Raw genomic sequence first — 26,914 nt, 5'->3', positions numbered from 1 at the left:
ACAAACTATAATCATTCTCATGAGTTATAAATTAGAAGTGCCTGACACATAGTCACATAGTAGACATTCCGAAATTTCTGTATTTCCCTTTCTCAATGGAGGCTAGAAAATAAAATCTGATAAGTCAAACTGAAGATATATTTTTGATATTTAGTATCAAACACAGTCTTTGTATTGATTCTCAATACAATGAAGACCTTAGTATTGATACCCAGTATGATCAAATTTGATTAAAAGTACACATAAATGTACTTTTTTTTATGGTGTGAGAAATATCATTAAGTGATGAGTCTGTTTGAAAATTTCTTTTCATATATTGCACATCAGTTTTCTCTTTTCAGAAACTATTTTACAATTAGAAATAAGTTCTATATGTTTGATGAGTATTTGTGTTTATTGTAAGAGTTGAATGCTTTTTATAATTACAGTATTGATTAAGAGTATATTTAAATATGTTCTTTAGAGTCATTATCTTGCTTTTTCATATATTTGACGAGACCTAGCTTGTACAACCATTCAAAAGGAAACCATCTTTGAGAGTCCCCAGAGACAAGTGTTCATAAAGTAAGAATGATGTTGGCATGAAATAGAGTAAAGCAAATGAACAGTGACAGAGCTTTTGATTCATATTGCTCTTAACATAGTCAAATTTGGGTAGTTGTGTAGACGACCTTAGGAGGTTTTGTCCAGTGCAGGGGATAGGGCAGTGTTCTATGTCATGGCAATCTCAGGAGCCAGCCTGCCTGGCTGCAGATCTCTGACACTGTACTGTAACTCTGGTTTTTCAGGCAGCTTATTATACTCTTGGTGACTATGCTTCATTAAAAAAAGAAAACCAGAATCGTAACTCTTATCCCTTCACTTTATTTATGAGGAGTAAAAGGATAAACATTCTAGGCTCCTCGAAAAATGCAACACACAAGGTAAGTGCTTCAGAATCACTTGATTAACACAGTAACATATTCAATATATTTATACTTAAAGTCATAATTATTAAGATGCATCTTATTGAAACAATATATCATTCTTACGTCTCTTTTATATAACTAATAATTCTACTCTAATCTTCACATGATTTGAATTTATTGTTTTACACTATGCCTGAGTCCATTCTTATATATCATGAGATATTCATTGTGTATTTTCTTGAACTGAAAAGAATTTAGATTAATGGAATGACCAATCAAGGCTCTTACCTACTTCCAGTACCTATAAAACATATTTCTTGGACTAAGGATAAGGTTCTGTATGTAAAATGCTGGCTGTGCAAGCGTGGAGACTTGTGTTCAGATAAACAGATACAACAGAAAGATGGATGCAGTAACTCCTACACTTCATCTCAGCATTTCTTTTTTCTTTTTCTTTTATTAGATATTTTCTTTATTTACATTTCAAATGTGATCCCCTCTCCAGATCTCCCCTCTGGAAATCCCCTATCCCATCCCTCCTCTCCCTGCCTCTATGAGGGTGCTCCACCACCCACCCATCCACTTCAGTGTTTTTCCCCTGGCGTTCCCTTACACTGTGGCATCAAACCTCCACAGGACCAAGGGCCCCTCCTCCCACTGATGGATGACAAGGCCATGCTCTGCCCTATACGCGGCCGGAGTCATGGGTCCTTCCATGTGTACTCTTTAATTGGTGGTCCAGCCGACCAGACCCTCTGGATATCCTGGGGACCAGACTATCCCGAATTTCAATGACAAGACAGGAAGTGAAGAAAGAAGAATTCTGGGAAACTCATGGACCAAACAGGTTGCCTTACACAATAGCAGCATCACTGTGACCTTCACACATGAATATGCATCCTTTACAAAAAAGCGTACGAAACTTGCGAACACCATTCATAGAAATGAACTCAACAAAAGGAATGATGAGGTTCACCCCACACTGTAGGAATTTAGTCTCACTACTTAGCTCTCTATTTTACCTAGCTTCCTCTCTAGGAGTGAATTTTTCCCCAGGAAGTCAAAAGTAAGTAAAGAAATGCTAAGCCAATTTTTTGTTTGTTTGTTTTGTTTTTTTTTTTGTTTTTTTAAAAAACGGGACTAGAAAATCAAGTTAAATATTTATAAGAATCTTTGTATTTCTTTTTTAAAATTTATTAAATTCTATTAAATTTATTGATTCTTTGTGAGTTTCATGTAATGCAGTCCAGTTCTACTCATCACCCTGTCCCTTCCTATCCACTCTCTAGTCTTGCAACTTCCTCCCACAAAGAAAATAAAATAGAAGATTAAAGCACAAACAAAACGAAGCATAGAAAACATCTTGTCATGGAAACTGTAGTATATCATAGTGTGATCCATAGTATACACTTTAGCATATACATCTTTACTTGCAATAGTTCATTGCAATGAGTCATTGGTCTTCTTTAAGGACTCTGGCTTCTGCTACGCTATCAACACTGGATCCTCACAGGGACTTCTCTCCCTTATGCTATCATTGCCCTGTGTCATGACGATCCTGCGGCTTTGAATCTAAAGGATTGACCCTGTCACACGCTCCAGCAGTTTATAGATGAAGCAGATTTTGGAGTGTGCCAACTCAAAGTCCCAGCTTTGTGCCTGAGTGGTAGCCGAGTTGATCAGCCTGCCAAGTCTCAGCACCCGCTTCAGCAGGGTAAGTTTTCCTGCACTGCCCTGGCTTGCTCACCCAATGTGGCAGCTGACAAGGAGCAGGGTCATATCTCCTACTCTTAGCTCTTATGCCCTCGGGGCTGGTTGGCATGCACTCGTGCCAACAGAGACAACTCTACTGTGCTGTCTAGTGAAATGCAAGATCTACTCTCTTGAGTGCTGCAGCCATTGAGAGGTGGGCCAGTTCTCCAGTAAGGGAAAGAGTCAGGTCTACATAGCCCTTGAGTATCTGTGTGGTGGTTATCAGGAAGTAGCTTAGACCAGGGACGTCCACATGGCATTTAATGATAATATGAGCCACGGACATCAGCACAGACCTCTGCTGCTACATGCCCAGACTCAGACATGGTCCTCAGCTGCATCATGGTCAGGAACTTCACCATCATCTCAGATGGCAGGGGAAGGCTACTTAAAACACGCTGTTTCTCTCCACCTTAGTCTCTCCAGTTCCACATCTCTTCATAATGCTCAAACTGCTCTTCCTTTTCTCTCCTATCTGTCCACCGCATGCATTCACATAGTAATGGATCTTGTGGCAGGTGGACCACAGAGATCGCAGGCCGGTGCGTGTTTCCTGCTCATTCGCGTTGCTGCATACCACAGAAGCAGGCAGACCCACGGGCGTCTTTCCCTGCCCACGCTGAGTCACATGGCAGTGGCTAGGTCCCTCTTGATTGTATTTCTTATAGATTAGGAATTCAAACACATGGAAAATGTTATAAATAAGGATCTAGACATATATAAACATAAAACCTTCTATTCAAGGCAGTCAAAATATTATGCAAGTATTTAGAACTTCAAATTATTAGAAATAGAAATCCTAATGTTTTATTTTAACATTTTATTTTAATATTTAGTTAACCTCATTATTTAAAAATGGGAAATAAAAACAATCACACACCAGAATTAACCACATCCAAAATCTGTATGACAATTAGTTGCTATACAGTTAGAATAGGCATTCTGTAGCTACTGAGTTGCATATTGGATTTCGTATTTTCTTTATCAAATACATTCTTATGCATCTACTCACTGGGAAAAACAAAAACCCTAATGATACAGTTACAAGTAGAAAGCATGTAGCTTTGCATTCTCTTTCTCACCCAAAGTCTTTCATTCATTCATTCTTCATCCCTTAATATTCATTCTTTCTTGTTCTCTTTATATTAATACAGTTTAACTGTAAACATTACTGAATCTGATCATCAGGGTTGTGAGCAGTTAGTTCATATGGCACAAGACTACACCAACTGATTATTATCCACTCACCAACCCCAGTATGCAGTTACAATTGATATATACTTAATAGAGAATAACATTTTCTTGTGTTTTTATGTTAATTTTCATAAAAAACTCAATTTCTATGTAAAAATTTGAAATTAAACACCTCTACCATATTTATTTTTCTGATAATTCAAAGGTTTGTAAACTATCTTTTCCCTATGGCAAGTCCTTTTATTGATTAACATTGTTTATACATCTTTTTCCATACTGTAGAATTCTGTTAGCAATGCACACTTAAATTTGTGTTTTTGTCAAATGCGTATTTCTACTACTGAAATACTAGCTGATGCATATTAAGCAACCTTTGCTAGAGTAAGTGATTTTCTTGACATTGTTCCTGCAAATGTAAGGAAGAGCTCCTAGCTTGTCATGTCTTCCAACCAGAAGTTGAAGTATTAAAGTGATATTTAATTTACTTTTAACAACTTTATATGTAAGTACTATATTCCATCATGTTCCTGCTATCTCCTCTCTTCAAATCCTCGCTTATACTAACCACACATTCCTCTTTTCAAATATATATATATATATTTTCACATATATATTCATATATATGATCATATTTATATTCATATCATAAATAAAATCATATGATACATATCATAAATAAAATTTGAAAAATCTGTTTCTTTCTGTTCACATGTATATGCTTTTAAGTATAACTCTTTGGAGCTAGATAACATTTCAGGAGGCACAGCCCTGGAGAAGACTGATTAGGCCTTTCTCAGTAACCATTAATTGCCTGTAGTTCTTCATCTACAGATGGATCCTGTAAAATTTCTGTCAGGTTTGAGTAATCTTGAAGATAGTAGGGTAATATATTATTGAGATGCCCTCCTTAGAGCATGGCATATGAATATCTTTTTCCAGTAGCTAAAATTTACTCTCAATTCTGATGAATTCTCTCTACATTTTACAGACATAGCAGTCTATGACTGCTTTCTTGTGTTTTTCCTGTTTTCCCTGAGTTCTTAGAACTATGTTCTCACTAAATACTTCCTTCTTTTCAAAGGCTAAGGATAGATAATAAACAACATATAGTCACAAGATTTAAGCTGTGGTAGGTATTATGTTTAATGCACAAACCTGAAGACCTGAGTTCAATCCCCAAAACTCACAGAAAAACTGTCCACGATGATGCTATGTGCTGGGAATCCTAGTGCTGGTGCGACAAACAGTTGAATTCCTGGTGCTCATTGGCACCTAGGCTAGCCAGCCTAGCCTAATGGTAAGCCTCAGGCCATTGAGAGACTGTCTCAAAAATAAGTTGAGCAGAATCTGAGTATCATCATGCCCCTCCCTCAGTCTTGGACATGGCATTTACCACAGTACCTGAGTAGTTTTTTTTTCTTTTTCTCTCTTTCTTGATAAAATCACCTGGATGGTTTTCCCTCTAGATCCCATTATACCTGATCTTAATGAATCACTTTATACAACGGCTATCCCTTATTTTGTTTTCTTATGTAATGTGTTAGTTTTCTAGGGCTCATTTAACAAAGAACTAAAAGCACATTGGCGAGTTGCCCTTTGGTCTCCACACTCCTGTCTTGGTGCCAGCACTTCTAGGATGGCCTCGCAAAACCGCGACCCAGCTGCTGCCAGCGTTGCCGCCGTTCGAAAAGGAGCCGAGCCCTGCGGGGGCGCCGCCCGGGGCCCTGTGGGTAAGAGGCTACAGCAGGAGCTGATGACCCTTATGATGTCTGGTGACAAAGGAATTTCCGCCTTCCCTGAATCAGACAACCTGTTCAAATGGGTGGGGACCATCCATGGAGCAGCCGGCACTGTATACGAAGACCTGAGGTATAAGCTCTCCCTAGAGTTCCCCAGTGGCTACCCTTACAACGCCCCCACAGTGAAGTTCCTCACCCCCTGCTACCACCCCAACGTGGACACCCAGGGCAACATCTGCCTGGACATCCTCAAGGAGAAGTGGTCTGCACTGTATGACGTCAGGACCATCCTGCTCTCTATCCAGAGCCTGCTAGGAGAACCCAACATCGATAGCCCTTTGAACACACATGCTGCAGAGCTCTGGAAAAACCCCACAGCATTTAAGAAGTACCTGCAAGAAACCTACTCAAAGCAGGTCTCCAGCCAAGAGCCCTGATGCACGCTGTCCACCTCTCTTCTGTGTTGTCTTTTTTTTCTTAGACTGTCTGTCCTTTCTCCTTGATTTCTAAGCTGTGTTATTTTTGTTTTGTTTGTTTTTTTTTTTTAATTAAGTCTGCTTGAACCCTTACAATGTATATTAAATAAATACATGTTGATTGTTTTTATATAAAAAAAAATAAAAAAATAAAAGCACATTGGCTTAAAATAGCAGAAATAAATTCTCTCACTGTTCTAGGATGCAGAGACCTCAGATCCAGGAGTCAGCAAGGCCACGCTCCCTTAAGGCTTTGGAGAAATATTCACTTGTCTCAGCCTCTGTTATAGTGGTAGCAATGAATCCTTGGCATGCTTCAGTTTATAGATACCTCGCTCAGATTCATACCTTTGTTGTTAGAAGGTACTTGTGTGTTTTGCTCCTCTGTCTTAAAAGGACATTTGCCATGATAGACTTGTCCTTTACCCTGGTTTTGGTGACCTCTTGTTTAGTCATAATTCAGGGGCCCTATTTCCATATAAGGAAAGATTCTGATGCTTTAGGACAGCCCTTCAATGTATCTTTTAAAAGCACACATCTGGAAGCATAGTGTGGAAACAACTGGCAAATATTGTCAAAAGTGTATGAGTGTTAAGAATATATAATGAATATTATTTAGTTCTTTGTTTTGAGAACTGTATAGAAAACAACTTGGGGGTTTTCCTTTCACTATACTGAGACTATGAAGTAATAGTCTAACTACTGTATTGGAGATTGAATCTGGTCTATTGTCTGGGTGATGTGACTGTTCTATCCATCCATCTGGTGAATCCTATATTTCGCTACACAGCTGTAATGTGGAAGTGTCATTCAGGTTGCTCTGCAAGTACTCTGGACAATACTTTTTTTCTAAATAGGTATATGATTGGAATTTCTGTGTACTTCTCAATCCCCATGTTCAAATTTAACCTTCAAGTTTCTCTGGGTATCGGGGAATTGCATTATTAACTGATTTAGTTATTCTCGTTGCTGGGATCAATGTGTAATAGGAAGAATCTTAGGGGACAAGGGGATTATTATAGATTAAAGTTCATCATGGTACAGAAAAAGCATACATCAAGAACATGAGGTAACTGGTCACATTGCATTCACAGTCACAAAGCACACAGCAGAATGCTGGGACTTCTCCCACCTCCATTTATTCAGTCTCCTTCTTTACCATATGGCTTGACAGTGTCACCTTCATGAAGAAAGGTTCTTTCTCCTACAGTAGCAAATGTAGAAATTCCTTTGCAGACTTGTGAAGCAATTTATTCCTATGATGTTTTGAGATTCTTTCAAACTGACAATTCATATTAACTACCACTTAGCCGTCATAAAAAGAACAGGGAGAACCTGGCTTCATTCTCTTTCAGGTTATAAGGATATTAGAAACATCATGTTGGAAGAATGGTTCTCCATCAATAAGCTTAACACCTTGATGTTGCACATCTCACTTTAAAGAAGATCATTAAACTTCTATTTTTAATAAATTACCCAGTCTTTATTACCCAGTTTATGGCATTTTGTTGTAGCAGTTTCAATGGAGTAAGAAAAATTATCTGCAGTTTATCAATACATTTTTATCATATTGTTTCCACTTTGAGGATAATAAATATACTTCTCCCAGTCTTATCCTACAAATCTTTTTTTTTTTAGAATTGGCTTGATTATAAAATACAAACTATGTAATCATAGAGAAGATACTATATCATACAAGAACAAGCAACCCTAGTACAAAAAATGTATTCTTCATGTCAGTTTTCTGGTGATTCGACCTGAACTTAAACCTTGTAGTGATTGTAAAGCAGAGTAGAAGGGGCAAGGTAAGTATGGTACATGTGACTATTAGTCATATGTTGCTCTGTCTAATTACCTTCTCTAGCAAAGATGGCCCCTTGCAATTCTCTGATGCAGAAGACAGCCTGCAGTAACTGAATTGCTCTATGACTCACAGCTTGTAAGACATGATTGGAACCCAAGTAGCATATACTTGTCGGAAAACTCTTGTATTTTAAAATTTATTACCTTGTGTGTGTGTGTGTGTGTGTGTGTGTGTGTGTGTGTGTGTATACGTGTGTGCACATGTGTGTGTGTGGGTGAGAGAGGGAGAGAGAGAGGGAGAGGGAGAGGGAGAGGGAGAGGGAGAGGGAGAGGGAGAGAGAGAGAGAGAGAGAGAGAGAGAGAGAGAGAGAGAGAGAATAGGCACAGTGTATATGTGGAAGTCAGTGCACAGTGTGTGAGAATTCATTATCTCCTTCCTGAATGTGGGTCAGCAGGCTTAGATACAAGTATCTTAAAAGACTAAAACATCTAGCTGGTTTTAGTTTGCAATTTTCCCCAATATTATCCATTAGCATTTAAGAAATGCAAGCAGAAAACTTACATTAATCACAAATATTTTAATTGAAACAAGATAACTTTGGGCAAGAATAAAAACATTTTTTACACCCTAAGTCTGTATTCTGCCCTAACTTTCCTATTCATAATATCAACTAAAACTAATAATAAAAAAAAGAGTTCTTCTCACTGTCTTAGTGTAAAATGGCAAGTATAACTATAGACAAATTTAAGCTCCAGTTTCAAGGAATATGACAATCTTTATCAACAAATATGAATGTTTTCAAAAATGAATAACATAGGCAATACTTCTATATTTTCTATTCAATAAGAACATACTTATTTCATTTAATAGACATGGTCAGAACAGTCCAGTGACAATCAAACTTTCTTTTCATCCTTATGGTTCTAAAGTTTTAAAAGTAAAACCTGATTTCTCTTTATGCCCAATTCTTAAGATCTTCCAAGGCTTAACCTCAACCCACCTAACATTGTTTCCATTCATTTCTCTATCTTCTATGACCTTCTTGGCAGAATTGGCATCTCTCTCAATATTGAAGTCTGTGATAACCAAGATGGAGGCAAAGTAGGCTTTAAATCCAAGGTGATGGGGGAGGAGAAGAGGCAGATCTGGTGGGAGAGGACAAGGAGGCTTCTGAGGAGGCAGAGGATGAGAGGGAGGCAGACTGCAAGCCACAAGGAAAGAAGACAAAGTTTAAATAGTCTTTCCTTTTCACTGTAAAGAAAGGACTCTGAGCTTTGTACTGGTATCCATTCAATGACAAAGTCTTCTAAGTACATTCCAAAATGAATGCAACCATGTAGTCTATGAGGATTCCTTGTAAGAGAGACAGTGTGTTAATTTGACTGCAGAGTCATATAAACTTTTTTAACAATAGGTGACCTGTTTGTTTTGAATTTATGTTGTTTCATCCTATGTACTAAAAAACAAACATTTTTCCTCACAAATAGTCTTACAGATAGTTCTAGTTTTTATGCATTTGATGTTGTAAAAGAATGTTTATCTTGTTTTCTGCTTTGGTGACTTTAGGACAGATTCAAAGTCCTACACTTTCAGAAAAGAAAAATAAAAGATTGTATAAGGATTCTGTATTACTGTAGGTTCTAATAAAAAGTGACTTTTTTTTCTGTTTTCTGATGTAATTAATATTCATTTTGAAGAGTGGAAATTGGCTTACTTATTTTAAGTAAAAATAAAGGGCACTGCTGTTTGTAACTAATTGCTAATTGAGCAATTACTCTATCATGCTGCACTGGTAAAACCATTACTTGAGGTTTTCAGCAACTTCTGATTTTAACTTAATAATCATCTGAGTTGAAATTATTTAGTAAATTAAGCATTTCTTTACCAGGAGCTCTTTAGACTTCAAGTAATTTCTAATTATGCTACCTAATGAAGTAATTATATCATTAGTTAGAAACTTGTCAGAGTAGTCTTTTTATAAAAAATAACAAAATGTGTGGTATTAGTGTTTGCTATTCAAAGAAACTAACAAATAGAAGCCATTAAATATATTTGCCCAAATGTATGTATACTTCTGGCCTTTGGCAAAGGGATTCAAAAGAATCCTGCCTTGGCCTTTTCTAGTACTAATTCAAATGTAGGTTTCCAGCAGGTTAAATGGGATCAAATTCTCATTCCTCACTTGCTGACTTTAATTTTAAATTTCCTGACCCTAGGTTGCCTACTCTGGAGACTCAGAAAGAGGATGGACTGGTCTAGGCACACAGCCTGCCCTGCCAGGCCTTTCCCTGAAACCTCTGAATATTTTCAGACCATTAAATATAAGGGACGAAAAAAACCTACCAGTGCTCATCACAGCTGACTTTTTTGGGGCACAGAGAATTATTGAAACTTTGCCAGGGATCTCCTATGATTAAAACTTTTCAGCAAATAGAAATGCTCTATGGCACACTGCTCTTAAGAAGCACGGAACAAAGGGCATTTGAAAACGGACAGAAGAACTTTAAACCAATTTCCTCTGCTAAAGAAATTGTTGTATTAGACTGCACAGAAAATTGGCTCTTGCTCGTCTCCCTAGTCCCTCTCTCCTAAGCACTGCCAGTTCATTTAGCTCATCAGTGAGAGCGGAATTCGGAGCCAGCATCATTTCGTCTCTTGCTTGTGCTTTCCTCAATATCATTATTATACAGCAGCATGGCCGGCTGGACCCGCACTCGATTTGGCAAAGTCATTCCTGGAGTGTGCGAACCTATCAGCCCAAACGGACTTGTTTTGTGAATTTAGAAATCCATGTTTTGGTCCCTGGATTCTGATCTTTTATTATATGAGTAGGTTTGGACTGCAACCATAAACACTCTAGAATTTCTACCTCTAACTGAATGGTAATCATAAATACTCTAGAATTTCTACCTTGAACTCCAGCTACAGGTTCTGAAAGTCATGGCACTTCACCATCATGTAAATTATCTCAGAAATGTAAAATAAGTTTTTTCAAAGGACTAAGTTTAATTCTTATTAAATTTCTGATACACATCAATTGATTTAGAGTAGAAAAACTATTTAAAAGTGATGTATGAAGAGATTCTAGGGCTTCAGTTTTTTTTTTCTTAAATGCTACTACATTGAATTTAAGAGAGCTCTAACTTAAAATTCTTAAAATAAATACTGCAGGTTGAAATTATAACTGTCTAAAGAAATCTTCAGCTTGTTTTCAAAATTATGATTTTTCTTAATTCTTTTTGGCCACTTACAATTTTTAATTTAACTTTTTTGAAGTATTTAACCATTTGTCATTTGATGATTAGTAATAAGAGCCAAGCTTTCCTTTTTATTCACCTTTACTATATCTGAATGAACAAACTGATTACAAATGATGTACCGGGACGTTTATACTGTGCTACTAGTGAGAATAATCTGGTTTACAGCTAAAACAACCTCTCATTCTAATAGATAGAAACAAGAATGCACATAAGCATATGGTGAAGGAGAGTAGGTGGAGCTAGGTCAAGAGGCTCAACACAGTAATATTTGTCCACACGGGCTTGTTTATCTGCTAAGCTTAGGAAATGTGAATTCTGAGCTCTCACCTGAAAGAGAGAAGCAACCAGACAAGGACCAGTGCAATGTAGAAAAGGAAGGAAAAGACGCAATGTTCCAGAGGTATGTCTTTGTAAGCTCCTGATGGGTACAGTGCAAGTGCAACCGAGCCAAAGAAGATCAGGCAACTGAAGGATGAGGTGGGAAGGGGAGAGCAGCACATACTATTCCTGAAAAGATATCACTTAAGACTCTATTGTGTTATTGTGTGAAAGCAACAACTGCATTGGCTTTTGTTATATGCTTACATTGAGTACTACAAGCTGGTCAGGGCATTTATGCTCTTGGTATTGCTTATATAGGATAAAGGCATTCTTGTCATTCATCCCGAGGAATTGACTCAAAAAATTCTATCTAAAGTGGAACATTCATGAGCACTGATGACTGGATAGCAGAAGATGGTGGTCTGGAACAATGACTGTGGGAAGATGGCTTGCTCAGAAGAGAAAGGTCTACCCGAAGATGATGTGATGTGTTTGAAGCTTGATCCTCCCTGACAATTACATTAAGCTGGCTGACAACAAATTCTGTGTTTTGTATTCCCAACTTTACAAGGATGGCAGATGTGTTCTGTTGGTATTGCTATTATTATTACTGCCTCCAAAGAATAAATGATCGCAATAGCAAAAGAAATCACTGATTTGGGCATTGTTATAAAGAAAATGGAAGCATAACTTGCTTGAGTTATGTTTTTAAAATATAAAAAGCAAGCACACAAGCAAACAAACAAACAGAAATTCTCTGTCTTTTAAAACTACTTATACAGGAGAAAGGTCTTAGCATTTAAGAGTACTTGTTCTTCCAGAGGACATAGGTTTCCAGAACCTACATCAGGCCACTCACAGCTGCCAGTGACTCTAGATCTATGGAATCTAGAACGTCTGACCTTTCTAGGTATCCACTCAGATGCATGTGCATGCACACAAATAGGCTCACACACACTAACATGCACACTAACACATTTTAAAATTATAAAAAATTAAAGCCACATATACACACACACACATATTGCATATAATTTTCTCCATAATGTTTTGAACATTTAACGATACATGGAAATGAACAAAAACTGTCTTTTGTGTTGAACAAAACCAACACCAGGTCACATATTGGAGAACCTATATATCAGATATGTGTGTGTGTGTGTGTGTGTGTGTGTGTGTGTGTGTGCCTGTATAGGAGACATGCTGACATCTCTCAGGTCAATCCATTCCTATTGCTGTGAACTCATTTGTTCTCTCTGTTGAATTTCCAGAGAGACTTTCCATCATTAGCTGTCTGCTTTTTACTCTTTCTATTGTGATATTTCACTAAGGTATTGCAGCAATGCTGGAGGAAGAAGGCTGAATTGCCCTGAACCTTGATGCACGGTAACAGATTCACTGTCACCTCTTTTCAGACTTCCAACTCATTCTCCCAATTTGTAGAATCAGCCTCATTGCTAATGATGGATCAGAAGATACTCCATCTTCCCTCACTCCAGCAATAGGTAGATATCTTATATGGTGGATTTTGATTTTTTTTTAAGGAATCAAACTGTTTGTTGATGAATTCCAGTATCAGAAAAGAACTGCCTATAGTAATAAGTATAGGGAGTTTTCCTTTTGTACACCCCATAAAAGACACACTTCTGTCCATTACAATTTTAAGACTTATAGGCTAAATACAGAAACACTTTGGAGGGAGCAAAACTTCAGCCATTGAAAACCACATTTACCATCACAGAGGCAGGTGGATCTCCGGGTTTGAGGCCAGGCTTTTACATAGTGGGTTTCAGGGCAGCCAAGGCTATACTGAGAAACCTTGTCTGTCTTGATAAATGAGAGAGTCAGAGAGAGAGAGGGAGGGAGAGAAAGCAAAGAAGGGAGGGAGAGAAAGAGAGAGTGAGAGAGCGCGCGCGAGAGAGAGAGAGACAGAGAGAGACAGAGAGAGAGAGAGAGAGACACAGAGACAGAGACAGACAGGTTTTTATTTTTCTGCACTAAGACAAAACAAAGGTATCCTAGAACTTCCAGAAATTAAGTCTCCTTTTTTTCCTTTATGCTCTATGTGGTTTCCTGGTGGGGAAAAAAATTCATGTTGGACTGGTTACGCAGTGTGCCACTGATAATTTATTAAATGACAAAAAATGGAGAAGCATGTTTATTTTACTGTCTACAGTAGCTTTTTGTTCTAATAATTGACCTGAGCAGTTTAATTCTCCTCCAGAAATACCTGTTTTCATGAATTGCCCATTACAATCTAATAACTGATCATCAAAGTCTTAGTCCATGTGAATAAATGAAGTAAAGTTGAGACACAGTGATCTCTGCCACAGTGCCTGTGACTGGAGAAGCACCAGAGAGGCTATATGTAGAGCAGGCAGTTCTGGAAGGGTCTTTGCATTTAGGCTCTGCTTATTTACAAGCTTGGGCAAAAGTCGGATTATTTTAGTTTTAGTAAGCATTTTCTTTTAGTTAAGAGTTTCCTTAAGTGTAAAAGCATTCTCAGAGCATCTTCAAGCACAGGAATAATATAAAGATATTGAAGTTTCCCATGTTCCCAGAGGGTTCCTGATATTGGGGACAAAAAGAAACAAGAAATAAAACAATATGACAACTATAAGAAACCTTCCCATGTGGAACTATCATTCTAGGAAGAGAAAGAGTTGTGCATGCATACATAAAATCTGTAGTATGCTAGAAGGTGATAAGGTTCACTAAATAAAACTGAAGCCACATTGAGTGATTTGAGGCTCTGGGGAGAAGTGGAAAATGTAAGTGGAGTGGCTAGAGAGGTCAAGACTGTAGTCTAGCAAAGTCATACCTAGGCGATGAAGTGATTGCTGTAAACAAAAAGACTCCCCTGGAGGCTCTAATTCACCCTCCTCCTGGGATGGAAAAGCTGGAATCAGGATGAAGAACAAGAAGGGTCATTCACCTTCACGTAATGGACATAGTAGCAGAGAATTAGAAAGCCTCAAGTCTGTTAGTGAGGGTGACACGGGCATACAGCTACTCTGAGAAATGGGTGTCACTGATTATCTAGAAGCCTTCAGACACATATGGTACATACACCAAGAGGGCGTCTGTTCTTCTAAAAACGTCAATATCTGAAAATTGAAAAGAATTGAACAAAGAGATTTAAATTAGCTCCAAGAAGAGAATAGCTGTTGGGCCACCTGACTCTCTATTGTAGTCCAAGTCTCTTTAAAAGTTGTGTGAAAGTTGGGATGAAATGAAAAACAGTGAGGTAGAATTGCATTTTGACTTCTATTAGCTGAGTTTTAAAATGAAACAGCACATTCGCTCGTAAATGTAAGTGTAGAATAAGAGGGATTTTGATGCATTTGTGAAAATACAGTTCACAGACACTTTGATTAAAATAGTTCAGTTTTTTTTTTTTTGATTAGCTAAAATCGCACCCTGAGCATTTGTTGCATTTAAAATCTAATTATTCTCTGGTTAAGTTTGGGGGGGTTTAATTATAAGATATATATACAAGCTTTCTTCTGATGTAATCCCCTAGCCATAAACTTAATAATTAAATTCTTTGAAAAATATGCTCCTTCAATTGATATCCAACACATTTTTCAGTAGTGACATATGACTAAAAAGTTGTCAAGTGATAATAATATAAGTACTCTATTTTTCTTTTCACATAGAATGAATGATTGCATACACCTAAGCAAACAGAAAAGACGGAGCATCATGAAAACAGAATAGTTCTAAATTTTGTTGGGGTTTTGAAAGAAGTCGAGCAAAGATGATTCAAATTTGTGACTAGTTGTGGTGTCAAATGATGTGTGTCATTCCTTCATGCAGGGGGAACTCCAGCTTCATGAAAGACAGCAAAACTTCACTATGCCAACTGCAGGGAAGAAAATTCCAAATGCTTTCCTTCACCCATTCTGTATCTGTAGGGGCCACCAAAGCACCCATCCCTTTGTTTCTGAGACATAGGACAGTGAAACATCATGTGGGCAGTGTTTTTATTTATGCAGGGAAAAGACTAAACAAGAACATTGCCTGTAGTATCTCCCATTGCCCCATAACAATTAGGGACTGCTGTCCCCTTGAATGCAGTTGATGAAAGTCAATTGTATTCTTCTGCTATATAAGTCTGATGTTCTGTCTGTTCCCTGAAATACTGAAACTTAATACCTGAAGACCATAGACATAGACAGGACAAAGATATGTTTACTGAATCTGAAACAGGGAAGTATATCTATCCCCAAGAATCTGATGGTTCACACACAGCCTGTGTGCTCCTCATAATTGATAAAGAACTATTATAGCCCACGCAACCATTCTTAGTGTGTAGAGCAGGGTTAAAAGATTACTGTGTGCATGAGATTATCTTTTCAGCACCCAAAATATGCTATGTAATATTTATTGCATATTTACTTATTTTGTTATGTAGTGCCAAGTAAGTATAAGTGAACCCCAAAAGACTAGTCAGTAGCTGATCTGATGCAATCACCCCAGAGCCTTTATTCAAGTTCGAGCTTGAGCTCAGCCCACTGCAGATAGGCAGGACAGTTTTGGTGAACATGAGCCATTTACACTTATTGGGGGAAGGTTTTATAGAAAGTTGCAATTGAGGGTTAAGTTTTTCTAGCTTGTCAAACATCTAAGAATTTAATTCTAAGATATACACAAGCTTTCTTCTGATATAATCCCTACCATATATTTAACAATTAAACTCTTTGAAAGATATGCTCCTTCAAGTCCAATCTATATCTTAGAATTGGAAAGCTACTATGGCCTTTAGCAGAATTGGCTGGTACTGGGACTGAAAACCTAAACTTAATTTCTACTTTCCTCTGTATTAGTGGTTGTGAGTCAGGAGAGGGCTTGTAACCCAGGGCTGTAGATTTGTTGGGGGGTTATCCTGGAAACTGGAGATAGATGCATGTCTTGTTGGGGGAATAACCTGGAAACTAATACTAGGTACCAGCCTGTTACTTTACCAAGTTCAAACTTAGGTCACAGTTCTCTAAAATGGAGTCTGAACTTAAAACACTTGGTCTTTCAGTTAGATATGCTTAGTTTTTACTTCATGGGAATTTATAGCTGGGGTGTTGACTAGGAGACTATATAAAAATCTGCAATAAAGAATCATGCATTTAGACTTAGAATTGTAACCTAAATTTTTTATTCTTTTTTATGCAAATCAAACTAGTTTGGTATAAATTGTAGATTTCTAACATCTGAATTTTTGGAAGAGATTGGTAAATATTGCTTCCAAATTGAAGTTGCATTTCTAAAATTTCCTTTGTTATCTCAGTTCATACTTAATGTAAACTATAAGGTATATTGGACATATTGTATTCTCTACTTTCCCAAAACCTGCACCTGCTAGGCTCTGAAATGACTTCATCCTCTGTAGTTACACCTAAGCAGCATTTGACAGCATGCAATCAGAAGATGTAGCAGGTAAAAATAAATATTCAGAATATTAAAGAAGAAAGTGCAAGACACAAATGCCCTAAAAGGAGATTTTTCACAGTGAAAGACTCAACTGGAAAGCAATTTTAAAATATACAAAATAGAAAACTTTCACTAGAATAGAACAACTTAACTTTAAACTTTCTCACTAAAAGTGAAGGCTGTTCTTATTAAAAGTGAGTTATGGTTTGGAAAATATTCAGTGGTTTATGTGGGACCTTTCTGAAATAGACACACTGAAATTCATGTATAATTTTAACCACATCAATAAATGATAACACATTTGGATCCCAAATCTTTATAACCAGTGCTTCTGCATATCTCATTTGTATTTGTTAGCAAAAGGAGGAGGTGATTTAAATGCTCAAAGTTAATCTCCTACAACCACCTAGTCCTAGCAAAAGATTTTCTTACCCACACAATTCCCATCCCTTGACAGAAATCACCAAAAGTTCTTATATATTGTCTTATATGATTCCTTCTCTATAAAAACACACATGCAGGAAAGCATTAAGTTCTGAGCACTTTAGTAATATAATTTCTAGCTTCCATTCCCTTTCTTTTTGTAATGGCTTGAAGTGTTTTCATTTCTTGCCTGGACTTATCTTCCTGCAGGAAAATACTGTGAACAGGAGTTAGCAGGCACTCACTCCACTATGCACCGTGAATTTGGGTGAACTTTAATAGCTCTTGCCATTAAACAGCTCCAGACAAGAAAGTGGTAAAAATGGTGGCAGAGAGAGAGCAGACATAGTAAAGTGAATATGGCATCATCTTGTTGAGAGGTGTCATTTCAGATAAATGCAGATGATCTCAGACTCCTAAGGGTGATCCCTGTATCCTGCATGGTCTCTACAATTTTGGGTCTCATTCACAAGGAGTATAATACAAAGACAATGACAAGAGTAACCAAATGTTTAAATCTTAAATTCTTTTGCATGACCTATGAAGCTCCTAGAGAAATAAAATTGAATATCACTTACCAGATTTAATCTGGGACAAAGAACATAAACATTCTGTCTCTTCAGTATAAATTGATACATCATTGTAATTTCCCAGTTATTAAAACAGGAAAAGGATTTTAAAAACTGATAGCCCTTCATATCTATAGATTATACATTTTCAAAAACTTCAAAGGATTCTTAGAGCTCTGAGTAATGAAAATTACAAGACATATTGTGTTTTATTATATATATATATCATATTATCATTTTATATCTATATATTATATATATAGATATATATATGATAGCAATAGCAGATTACCTATCTATAACAATGAAATAAACAATTATAATAATTGTAATAAAATCTATATGAGCATAATCTCCCAATGATAAGTTTTCCCCATCCTGCTCAGCCTCTGCTGCCCATAGATTATGAGCTAAACTATTATACTCTAACCCAATGAATCAAATATGTTTTGATAACACACATGAAATAATACAATACAGGTTTAAAACAGCTTATTTAATGTAATGTTTTGTGAGTCTAACCATATTGTACCAAATGTCAAGATTTATTTTTTTAATATTTTTATAACAGTCTATTGTGAATATTATCACATTTTATTTATCTATTCTGCAATTTATAGCAGTTTTTGAAAGAATTTCTGGACTATGTTTCTTCAATAAACATGGAAAAATAGATGTCTCTTGTTATACTAAATCCATTTATTTCTGTTAGATACGTAAAATTTTAGAGACTTTCTGAATCATTCCATTTGATGATGATCTAGACAGAAAACCACAAATTAAATCTGGAGAAGAGTATCTATGGACTCTAATGAAATAGAAAACAATGTGCATAAAACTTGTCTTTTGAACCTACAAGGAAAAAAACCACAATGTTCTTTAGACCACTCAGCAGGTACTACATTAACACAGAATAATTTTGTAGGTATCATGCTTTAATATGCACACACACAAAGAGAGAGAGAGAGAGGGAGAGAGAGAGAAAAATATGAGAAATATGAATGTTTGTACCGTAAGAATCCAAACAAGGAATGAGAAGCCCATGAACTGGTGGTAAATAACTCTGTAGTGGGGATCTTTGTTCACTTATTTGCTATGTTATTAAAAGACAATCATTAATCATCTATAATGAGGTGGGGAAACTGTTAGTGGCACAAACAAATGATCTTTGAACATATTAGAAAGTCAACTGGACAGCCGGGCGTTGGTGGCACACACCTTTAATCCCAGCACTTGGGAGGCAGAGGCAGGCGGATTTCTGAGTTCGAGGCCAGCTTGGTCTACAGAGTGAGTTCCAGGACAGTCAGGGCTACACAGAGAAACTCTGTCTCGAAAATCAAAAAAAAAAAAAAAGAAAGAAAGTCAACTGGTGATCAAAGGATGTTCTTTGATTCCTCATTCCTTATGCCATTTCCACTTCCACATGACAGGATCTTCTGGCATTCTATATAGCCAATCCTAATCCCTTTCTTCAGTGAGACTTAGAAAGAACAACAATTAATTGGGACTGGCTTAGAGATTTAGAGGTTTAGTCCATTATCATCATAGCAGAAAGCATGACAGCATGCAGGCAGACATGAGAAGGAGCTGAGAGTTCTACATCTTAGTTCCAAGGTAACCAGGAGAGTGACATCCTTAGGCAGCTAGGAGAAAGCTCTCTTCATGAATGGATGAAGCCTGAGCATAGGAGGAGACCTCTACTCCACAGTAACTTCCTCCAACAAGGCCATATCTCCTACGTACCACTCCCTATGTGACAATCATATTCAAACCACTCCATTCTACTCTCTGGACCCCATAGGCTTGTTCAAACACACAAGTCTTTGTGGGCCATACCAACCCACAGCATAATGCAAAATACATCTATTCCAACTTCAAATATCCCTGTAATCTATCCTAGTCTCATCAATGTTTTACAGCCCAAAGTTCAAAGTCTTTCTGAGATTCATGCAGCATCGTAACTATAATCCCTATAAAGTCAAAATAAAAAAGCAAATCACATTTTTTGAACACATCATGGCACAGAATATACATTACCATTCCAAAACATCATAGTGATGGACCAAAGCAAGACCAAAAAGCAGCTGACACCTCAAAATCTATGTGTTCATGTGCTCTTCAGATCCAGAACTCTTTTCATCCTTCTTGACTGCTGTTGGTAAATCTGGTATTCAGCAGCAACAGACATTCGGCTGTACCTAGGCTTCCTCAATAGCCTCTTACAGGTGCCAAGCTTCATCTTCTTTGTATAATTCCTTCAGTCCTAGGCTGTCAACTACAACTGAGATTGTACCTTCACTAATGCCATTCACTAGCCTCTCACAGTACCAAGACTCAGCTGCTCTCCATGACCCCTTCATACCTTCAAAGCCAGTACCACCTGGGTGATTCTTACATATTATGAAGTGCAGCTTCATAGTACAACCTTTGCTATTTCTAAAACACAGCTTCTTTATACCCTCAAAAACAGTCCCCAGAAGATTTGACCTCCTTGAAGCTGGTCTCTTCTTTTTTTTTTAATATATAATTTATTTATTTATTTTTTTTGGGCTGGAGAGATGGCTCAGCCGTTAAAGGCTAGGCTCACAACCAAAAATATATAATTTATTTATTTTTTTTCAAATTGTAATTTATACTCATTCACACAGGGGTTATAAACACAAAAAGGTAGGACATGGGGAAGGGGATGATACAGGAGCGTGGGTGTTAAGGGGGAATACAGATAGTTTTCAGAACAGGGGGCTGGGTGGGGGAACAGGGGATAGGTCACTATGACTCTGCCTATGATTCACTTGTCGTTATCTAAGTTGGTAATATCTGCCAAGGCTACCTAATTACAAGGTCTATGACTACTGAGGCTGGTAAATTGTCACAATAGTTGCCTGTTTACAATAGCTTATGGCCATCTGTTTCAGTGTTTATTCACAGAGACCCAAGACTTGGTGGTAGTATACATGTATGACAGGCCTATTGCTGATTTTAGGCCTATGGCTGATTTTAGGCCTTCAGTGTATAAGTAGGGATGCCCCTGACATCTCCTCCCTTCTCTAAGTATAGAAGGGCTGTGGTGAATCTAATCTTGCGAAGGTGGGGATAGAGGCCCCTAGCTGGTCTTTTCTTAATCACTGATAATTTCTTAGCTCCAGATAACCAGCCTCAACTGTTCCAGTAACCCCTTCTATTCTTTAAAGCCAGAGCCATGTGGCAGAAACTGCCAAGGTCTGCTGCTTTCTGGGGCTTGAACATGGCCCTCTTGTTCTGTTATAGCATCACTAAGTTTCAGTTTTCCAGCTCTTTCACTGCCTAAGCTTGGCTGTCCTGAAACTTATTCTGTACACTGACCTTGAACTCAGAGATCTGCATGGCTCTGTCTCTTGAGTGCTGGGATTAAAGGCATGTACCAATCAGCCTGTACCTAAGTTTTTCTTTACTTAGTACTTGCTTTGTCATAGGCTAGCCCTGAACTCAGAGATCTGTTTGGTTTTGTCTCCTGGCATTAATGTGTATGTACCACCAAACCTGGGCCTCAGCTTTTCTTGGCCAATATGCCACAAGACTTGGGTCAAAAATGTGTGTCATCCCATGTCAAGATCCAGATCAACAGAGTTTATCTTTTCTCTCTTTTCTTCTCTTTTCTTCTCTTCTCTTCTTTTTTTCATTCTTTCTTTTCGTTTTTTAGTATTTATGTACATGAACACATGTCTTTGTCTTCACACACCAGAAGAGAGCCCAGGATCCCATTCCAGATGGTTGTGAACCACCATGTTAGTTGCTGGAAATTGTACTCAGGGTTTCTGGAAGAGCAGTCAGTGCTCTTAACTGCTGAGCCATCTCTCCAAGCCCCAATCGAAGAGTTAGGAGAAGGGCTGAAGGAGCTAAAGGGGATTACAATCCAATAGGAAGAACAACAATATCAATTAACAAGACGCTTCAGATCTCCCAGCCACAAACCAAGGAGTAACATGGGCAGGCCCATGGCTTCCACTACATATGTAGCAGAGAACTGTCTCAGCTGTTATCAGTGGGAGGGGAGGTGCTTGGTCCTGTGGAGGCTGGATGCCCCAGAGAAGGAGGAAGATAGAAGGGTGAGGCAGGAGTGGGTGGGTGAGGGAGCACTCTCTTAGAGGCAAAGGGGAGAAGGAGTCAGTTGGGGTTTGCAAAGTCGAGACAGGTAGGGAGATAACATTTGAAGTGTAACAAAAGGTCCAGATCAAAAGCTTGTGTCTTCCATCCACAAGGTCTGGTTCACAGGCATGCCCTCCATTTCTGGATTGTAGTTCATGTAATCACTGATAAGTGGATATTAGCCCAGAAGCTCGGAATCCACAAGATATAATTCACAGACCATATAAAGCTCAAGAAGAAGAAAAACCAAAATGTGGATGCTTCAATGCTTCTTAGGAGGGGGAACAAAATACTCACAGGAGGAAATATGGAGACAAAGTGTGGAGCAGAGACTGAAGGGAAGACCACCCAGAGACTTCCCCACCTGGGGATTCATCCCATATACAGTCCCCAAACCTGGATGCTATTACAGATGCCAAGATGTGCTTGCTGTTGGAGCCTGTCTCCTGAGAGTCTCTCTCAGAGTCTGACAAATACAGAGGAGGATGACCGCAGCCAACCATTGGACTGAGTGACTGAGCACAGGGTCCCCCAATGGAGGAGTTGGAGAAGGGACTGAAGGAGCTGAGGGGGTTTGCAGCTCCATGTGGAGAGCAACAGTGTCAACTGGCCAGACCCTCCAGAGCTCCCAGGGACTGGCCCACTAACCAAAGTGTACACATGGAGGGACCCATGACTCTGGCCACATATGTGGCAAAGGATGGCCTTGTTGGACATCAGTCGCAGGAGCAGCCCTGCACTTCTAGGGGTTCAATGCCCCAATGTAGGGGAAGGCGAGGGCAGGAAGGGAGTGGTGGGTGGGTGGTGGAGCACCCTTATGAGGCAGGTGGAGTGGGGATGGGATAAGAGTTTTTCTGGAGAGCAGAAACCATTTAAAATGTAAATAAAGAAAATATCCAATAAAAGAAAAAAAGTCCAAATGAAAACAATAACCCTTTAATTATCCTTTATTCAACTGTGAAATCATAAATAATAAGCTTATCTGGGTGAGGTCTTGACCTGAGGTAACCACTCCCTTAATCTATTTATCTCCTAGAACTCAGCATTTAGCTACTTTGCACTTCCTGGTGTCCTTTTGTTAGTTATCCATTCTGCATGCTTCCTTTCAAGGCTTGCTATGCCTAAGTCTAACTTCCTCTGTTTCAGTTCTACATCTTGATTTCAAGGCAATTAAGAGAGATTGACATCCTCTGGCAACTAGGAGGACATGCTCTTCTTAAATTACGGAGCCAGTGGATAAGAGACCTCCAAAACCAACCCCCACAGTGACACACTTCCTACAAATGACCAAACCCTCTGAACAGTAACGTTGCCTGTGTATGGGCCAAACATATGTAAACCACCACAGACAGTTATTTAAAAAAGAAAAGTTACTAGGAAGAATTCTGTATTTGTCCAAGTTCTGTAGGGAAATAGGGCCTATAGAATGATTATAATCAAAGGGAGCTGTATCAGGGTGGCTTATAAGATCTGGTTTGGGGAGTATAACAGGCTGCCATCATTCTGGAGAGACTGAAATCAGATAACTACTCACTGCATTCCCCACAAACATTCATACTGGGACCCGAAGTTCTGCAGTATTCTTGGAGGGTCCTCAGTCTTCAATCTAAACTTGAAGTAAAAACAAACAAACAAACAAACATGCAAAACCAAACCAACCAACCAAACAAACAAACAAAAAAACAAACCAAAGCCAATAAAGCATCTAGGTTCTGATGTCAGTAAAGGAATTTGGCAGCAGGCGCGATCATAATCAAGGAATTAAGGCAAACAGGCAAAAACCAATTTCATACAAACAAAACAACAAAAAACCATTTTCCCTTGAGTCCACTGTATTGTCACCAGAGCTATTGCTTAAAATTAGGGTAGAAGAAGAAACTACTGCTAACAAAACTATTAAGTCTATAAAAATGATCACTGAATACTTTTCATTTAGAAATAGCTATAAAAATTAACCTCTGAAGGAGCACATAATCAAAGTGCAAAACAGTAAAGATTACCCTTGTTTGTTTTATTTGAATTAAGACAGTTTAATTTCAGACTAATAATTTTAAATATTTGATATGTATTTCTAATTATGATGTATCAAGTTTGTACTTGATTCTAAGTGATAAGTTTCTATTAAAATTTTCCCATTTTTTTTGTTCTCTATTTTGGTTGGGAAAAAGTGAAATCCAAAATGATAGGCAGGTTACTTGTTGCATTTTGGTATAGACATGTATAAACTAGAAAGTATAACACACACACACACATACACAAACACACACACACATGTTGCAACAAAGATTTTCTCATTGTTTCATTAGAATTGTGTTTTGTAGGTCTTGATAGCCTTGGCCTCCTGATGTTAGCACATAGTGTATTAATATCCTGAGTCATCCTTCTTGGGGCCTGACTCATCATCTAAGTTTCTCTCAAGAATTCTTCCGTGCCCTTTGTTTTAGATAACCCATCTGTTTTTAGTTTTATGCTTGGCTGATGTCAGTTTTGTGTGTGTCTTTATATTACATTATTTAACTATTTATTGAATTAAATTATTTAGGTAAAAGAATATCCAAGGCTATCAATAATTTTTTAATTTTTTCATTTATGTAACTAAAATATTTTCTTCAATGTTTCATGAGTTTTAATTTGAATTTATATTAGACACTGATGAAACCGTTCTTGCACTGCACCCGATTTGACTATGCTATGCATCATCATAAGTTAATTGGAGGATTTTAATTACCAGACCATCTGAAAAAAAATAAAAAATACCCTTTTAAAGGAAAATAAATGTATTCGAGAATACTACAGAGTCAGGTGTAATTCAAAACAGTATTCTTAGTTTTCTGTTTGAACACTGTTCTCCCAAGGATGATGAATGGCTTTTTGATAAGTCAAAGCACTCTGGAAGCCTAGGTTGCTGTTTATGTTCTCAGGTATGGGCTAGAAATTAAATTTGTTTTCACTGCATTATTAGAAATCCTCAAAGGAAGAAATTACATATTAACTAAAACATTGACTTAACGTAATCTATGACTCTGATGGATGACTGATTTTTGCACTACTAATTGATTACAATTCCTAAGTTTTTTCCTCTCATCCTCAATTTTGTTTTTCAGGAAATACATGGCCAAATCTAGTTATACAAAAAAAATGATGTAGTGCCTAAGAATATAATTTATGAAACTGAGGGAAAATGAAGACTACCTGTTGTAACCAAACTCCAAAATCATTAACTCTTGATATTTCATTTTTAGTGATACAACTATTAAAATATCCAATAAATATTATAAAGTGTACTGGCATGTGACAAACATTTTTACACTGAAACTCTAACCTGGCAGTTGGGAGATTGGTGTAGTATCCACTGCAAACATCATACATAGTACAAGCTACTTACTGTCAGAAGTCAATTTTGTAAGGGGTCCCTGGAATGTATACAAATGTAACCTTATAGTTAAAGACATCATGCTCACGGTGATACTCGACAACTGAAGAGTGGCTGAAGAGTTAATACCACTACATTAATTGTCACATTGATTGTAAAGGTGACTTGAAAGTCATAATTTTACAGGGTAATGCTATTGATCACTCACTGAGGGGAAAAAAACTGTTGAAGATCTTATAGTCAAAGAAAAATATGCTGTGTTTCACCTTAGGTTTCCTTTTTGCCTCTTGATCCTTCTCAATGAACAGATCAGTAGTGATTAAAATAAATTTTCAGTAGGAAACAGGTCTCAGTCCTTCCCCAGTAATTCCAAGGCTCAAAATAGAATCTCAAGTCAATGAAATACATACAACTCGATAGCATCCACAGGAAAGCATAGAATATTTAATGAATACTGTGCTTCCTCTGAATATACAGATTATTGTGTATAACACAGCATGCATGTGTGAATTAATGTTTTTGTATTTGTAGTTACTTATGTCTATGTAAAGCAAGTTTAAATACATGCAATTCATAATCAATATATTATATGGATATCTGGATGCACATAACTGGCCATTGGCCTGCCATTGTTTAAAATGACCAGATACATTCCCTGTGTGCATATGTAATTTCTAATTTCAAAAATGAAGGGGTTAAGCATGTAATAAATTCTAGTTTATTAAGTTAAATCTATTTTCATGAATCAATATATTAATCTACTTTTATGCTTTTTAAAATTTACTTTATTTTATCTTATTTTATTATAATTTTTAAGACAGTTTATTTGTGTGGCCTAGGCTGTCCTGGAATTCACTTTGTAGACTAGGCTGGCCTTGAACTCACACAGATCCTACTGCCTCTGGCTCCTGAGTACAGTGCTGCCTCCGGATTAAAAGCATGTGCCATCATGCCTGGCTGGCTATGTCTTTACGAAGGGACAATTTTTAAAATAATCACTTGTCTTGGTTACATGGAAATCTGTTCAGAAAATTTTGATAAAATTCAATGGGATGGTCAAGACTGTGATTTTAAACAGTAAAAGATAAATGAGCATCAATTTTTATGCCTGTACTATGAATGTAACTGGATAATGAAATGCTTGGAATTTAATGATGTGTGAGAAAAAGTACACCCTGAATCAATTGTCTTTAAAACTAAGATTTTTGGCAGAAAGTTACAGAGGAGTATATTCATTGAGTAATGTTAAAAACAATCAGCAGACACAGTAAAATGACTAAAATTCTTATAGGAAGTCCAAGTATTGATCAAAATCTTGCATGAAACTATGTGAAACTTTTCCGTTCTTCCGGAGGAAGTTTGGCACTGATCTTGTCGTGAGATCATTTGCTGTTCTCTGCAGCAAAAATGGTGTTGCTCCTGCCGCTGCCGCTGCCGCTGCCGCTGCCGCTGCCGCTGCCGCTGCCGCTGCCGCTGCCGCTGCCGCTGCCGCTGCCGCTGCCGCTGCCGCTGCCGCTGCCGCTGCCGCTGCCGCTGCCGCTGC

The 26,914-nt window shown here is 37.7% G+C and overlaps 1 protein-coding gene across 1 annotated transcript; it reads left to right on the top strand.

The window, feature by feature from the left end:
* The first annotated feature begins 5,490 nt into the window (after positions 1-5,490).
* Positions 5,491-6,116, top strand: LOC114613143 (ubiquitin-conjugating enzyme E2 C). The gene has a single exon (XM_028758336.1). The coding sequence runs from the start codon at positions 5,491-5,493 to the stop codon at positions 6,028-6,030; it is 540 nt and encodes a 179-aa protein (XP_028614169.1). The 3' UTR covers positions 6,031-6,116.
* Positions 6,117-26,914: the final 20,798 nt, after the last annotated feature.

This window comes from Grammomys surdaster, unplaced genomic scaffold (assembly GCF_004785775.1).
Source record: "Grammomys surdaster isolate TR1022 unplaced genomic scaffold, NIH_TR_1.0 126189, whole genome shotgun sequence".
Classification (NCBI taxonomy): domain Eukaryota; kingdom Metazoa; phylum Chordata; class Mammalia; order Rodentia; family Muridae; genus Grammomys; species Grammomys surdaster.
This window is presented reverse-complemented; position numbering and strand designations above follow the sequence as displayed.

Bases quoted from the DNA above. Each gene is read 5' to 3' on its own strand.
- LOC114613143 (XM_028758336.1), top strand. From the start codon at position 5,491: ATGGCCTCGCAAAACCGCGACCCAGCTGCTGCCAGCGTTGCCGCCGTT.